This window comes from Miscanthus floridulus, chromosome 10, assembly GCF_019320115.1.
Source record: "Miscanthus floridulus cultivar M001 chromosome 10, ASM1932011v1, whole genome shotgun sequence".
Taxonomy (NCBI): domain Eukaryota; kingdom Viridiplantae; phylum Streptophyta; class Magnoliopsida; order Poales; family Poaceae; genus Miscanthus; species Miscanthus floridulus.
The window spans coordinates 99,891,796-99,895,618 of record NC_089589.1 but is presented as its reverse complement, the minus strand read 5'-3'; the positions used below and the strand labels follow the sequence as shown (position 1 = coordinate 99,895,618).

The following is a 3,823-nucleotide window of genomic DNA, read 5'->3' as shown; positions in this document are numbered from 1 at the left end:
AATATATATAAACAGTAAAACCAGTGATATAATTTTGGATAGTAGGGTAGCACAATTAGTGGATAGTATATGATTTCTAGAAAGTACTGTTCGCTGATTAGTTAGGTACATTTCTAGAAAGGCTGCTACTACAAGCCATATGATTTATGCACATAATTAAGTGCCAAATCATATGTGTACGGTGTGAGATGCTGTGTTTATTAATAATATTGTGTGTAATACACCGAAATAAACCAAGAAAAGCTTTCAAGTGACAGCTGACAGGGTCCTGACACCTGAAAAAAAAACAAGATAGAATTACACTTGGCATCTGTGACCGTGTGCAGCCATTTTAGCCGGCGGGGATCCTGCTGCAACCAGCCAAATCCAGCCAAAACAAACAAAAAGGAACGATGCTAGCTTGGCTGCAACCTCACAAGAAAACTTCAAACGGTTGCGATTACAACAAGGACTTGTGTATAGTGCCAAATGCCTTGAACAAGTAAGCCTCCATAACAACAAAAAGGAAGGTAGTAGTATAAATCTTGGAAGAGCCGGACATAAGCTCACATTAGTTTCCAAAGAAATGGCGGCCTTCTCAGAGAGAGCCCTTGCTGCTGTATCCCTGGTCCTTCGAGTTCTCACGCTCCTACTCCTCATAGCTTCTCTTATCATTATGGTGACCAACAAAATTTATTTTGGACCGTTTAGCGCCGTAGAGGACCCACCAAATTTCACCTTTCGGGACCGTTTAGCATACAGGTGAGAATTCCGAAGAACCTCTCCACATCTGTCAATTTCTTTTTCTGTTGTTAAATTTGGTCCATTAGTTGCTCAATTTTAAGTTTGTGTGTATTCCTTCGTTATTTTTTTTCAGGTATGTTGTATCTGCAGCTGTCATCGGATGTGCTTACACTTTGCTGGTGCTTCCATTCGACGTCATCCATGTAGCCCAAGGAAGGAAAATTGGCCGCGGTGGTGCTACAGTTCTTCTCATTTTCAATGATGTGGTAAGTATCTTGATATTGCATAAGGGGGCCGGACGCCTAGGGGCGTGATTAGTTGCCACGATTGGACCTGGCATGGCTCAGCATGGCTCTGATGATACAGAAACAACACTTCCTTGTTTCTATGCGGCCTGTTTTGCTCCGTGCAAGGAGCGCACTCGGGTGAAGTAAAGCTGAGAGAAGGGCAATGTACAGTCTTTTCTTGGCACGTGTGCGTACCTGCAGGCGACGCACACGTGAGCATGTCACGCAAATTAGGAATGGGAGGGGGTGGGACGGGGAGCAGGATGTTGGACGTGGCAACGGCTGCAGCGGGATTTTGGGTTAGGGTTCGAGATTTTTGGGAGGGTTGGGGGAGGTTCATGATCGGTAGGCTTAGATGGGGAGGAGCTCGGTGGTGGTGGTAGCGAGTTGAAGGCCGGCGAGCGAGGAGCGGGGTGCCATCAAGTGAACTGTGGAGGACAACCGGTTGGACAAAGCCCACAGCAAGGGTGAGAAGTTGCTGGTGAGGTAGCCAATTTGATTTAGGAAAGGGCGGGGAAGGAGTGGCAGATGGTAGTTATGGGTGAGGAGGTCACTGGTAGCTTGAATGGCGGGTGAGGCAGGCGGGGCTAGGGCTGGAGGGGAGATGACTGCAGTTGATCATGAGCATCGATAGTTTTACCAATGCGTGCGATGTGAAGAAGGCCGCGTATAGTAATATAATGCAGGACTACAACTTGTATAGGTGCAACCAATAACATTGTTTCTCTTGCCTGTCTAGACGTAAACGAACAACTATTAATATGCTCTTCTATCCACCGAGCTAATTAGGCCTACTTCGTTAGTACAGGCCAGGTTAACCTAAACCAGGACACCAATCATGCCCTAGATATACACACTATGTACCAAACTAAAAAAGGGACATGTATTCAAAACAGTATATAGGGCCTATTTGGTAGAGCTCCACCAGCTCCAGATTTACCAAAAACAGCTTCACTCCACAAAAAATTTCACAAACACTCTTGATCCACCAAATTCGGATTCACCAAAACAGTTGATTTGGCGACCAGATTGACTCCATTAGAGGATGCTCCACGGAATGGTGTTTCGTACCTCCCCAAGGAGTTGGGTGGAAATTATTGACTATATATTTATTTTGTTAGTTTTGAGAAAAAATAATGTGGTTTCTTATTCCATTGTTCCTTCGGTTATTGATTATATATTTATTTTGTTCAGAATTTAAATGTTGTGTCTATCTAAGCCTCAGATTTGAACTCGATTCTTTTCCTAATTATACTGGTTATGAATAGAGTAGCTAATATTAGGGTCTTGACACAAAAATGCTCACAAACTGAACGAATGTCCTGCACGCTCTGTAGGTGTTTGCTGTGCTGATTGCCACAGGCGCTGCCGCAGGCCTTGGTCTGACTGTTGATTCCCAGCATTTTCCAGAGTTGCTGGATTCGGATACCAAGAATTTCTGCAACATGGTCGACCTCTCGTGTGGTTTGATGCTGGGGGCAACTGTCTGCATGGTGATCATGATAACGATCTCGGCTCACTTGCTCAACTACTAGCTATAAGTACAAATTATATTGTTCCAAAAATATTCTGTTCATCACACAGTTTCAAGACTCTGCACAGAAGACATATATATATATTGCTAGCTCCTCTTCTCTTCCTTCAATTAATTTTTTGTCAAGCAAACTACGATTGTAATAATAAGGTTATGTTTTTCTTTTTCTGACTGCACGTTTAACATGGATAGAGAAGTCTGCTGAAAGCCATATATTGCTTTGTTCTTTTATTACATTATTTTTGTGTTCATAGTTGATGGCACAGATGACCCTGAATTTCTCTAAATATATATAATTTACTAAGTTCATGTCATATAAAAAAAATAATACACCGCTACAACATTGCCCTAGCATAAGATACCTATTCGGGAGGATCATCCGTATCACTAGTGGTTTATGAGAACTTGAAATAAAATGCGCATTGTGTCTTTCTCATCGAACGAGTAAACACCTATAGTTAAGTTCCAAATAGGACATCAATGTTTACTGGTGAGTACCCCATGAAATAAAATGAATCCTGGAGTCACGATAAAATGACTCCATGGGTACTTAACGAGATCCAAAGAAACTGGAGGGCAAAAGCCAATTTTCATACATTACGTCTTTTTATGAATTGAAACCGTTAAATCCTTAATTAAATTATCAACATGAATCCTGATGAGCTAAGATTAGTTTTCTATTTTCATATAATCCTTAACAGAAGATGGCTACAATGGAAAGTTCTGAAGCCAAAACTTCAATTCTATAAAAATGCAAATGGATCGGAATAAAGATGATTAGCATATGAAATAATTTTCAATAAAGGTGTGCTGATGAGTACCCATGGAATCACTACTATGATTTGAGACGGACAAAAGGAGTTCCCTCGTGAGGACAATTTGTACCAAACTCCTATGTAAATCAAGATATACACATGTGGGTTAGTTGAACGCTTGCCTCTAGGAAATGAAATTTGACAAATAAAAAAATCTCTTACCCAACAAACCCGTATGTGCACCAAACCCGGCATCACTACGGGAAACACGTGATTTGCCGAGTGCAAAAATCTTTGCTGAGTGCCAAATTTCGGACACTCGGCAAAGACCTGCTTTGCCGAGCGCCGCACTCGGCAAAATATGGCACTCGGCAAAGAGGCCTTTGTCGAGTGCCTAGCGCTCGGCAAAGGCTGTCTTTGCCTGGCACTCGGCAAAGATTGGTAGGGGCCTAACGGCATCCAGCGGCATCCTCTTTGCCGAGTGCCCCCCGTTTGACACTCGGCAAAGAATTAATTTTTTTTGG

At 42.5% G+C, this 3,823-nt stretch overlaps 1 protein-coding gene across 1 annotated transcript; it reads left to right on the top strand.

Moving 5' to 3' along the window:
• Positions 1-565: 565 nt before the first annotated feature.
• LOC136489133 (CASP-like protein 4D1) lies at positions 566-2,545 on the top strand. Its single transcript, XM_066485851.1, has 3 exons — positions 566-741; positions 857-989; positions 2,348-2,545. The coding sequence occupies exons 1-3, from the start codon at positions 566-568 to the stop codon at positions 2,543-2,545; spliced, it is 507 nt and encodes a 168-aa protein (XP_066341948.1).
• The last annotated feature ends 1,278 nt before the right edge of the window (positions 2,546-3,823 follow it).

What these genes read in the sequence shown, in the direction of transcription:
- LOC136489133 (XM_066485851.1), top strand. Translation starts at nt 566, where the DNA reads ATGGCGGCCTTCTCAGAGAGAGCCCTTGCTGCTGTATCCCTGGTCCTT. An exon ending in CGGGACCGTTTAGCATACAG is followed by an intron (nt 742 to 856) that starts GTGAGAATTCCG and finishes ATTTTTTTTCAG; the next exon opens with GTATGTTGTATCTGCAGCTG. An exon ending in TTCTCATTTTCAATGATGTG is followed by an intron (nt 990 to 2,347) that starts GTAAGTATCTTG and finishes CACGCTCTGTAG; the next exon opens with GTGTTTGCTGTGCTGATTGC.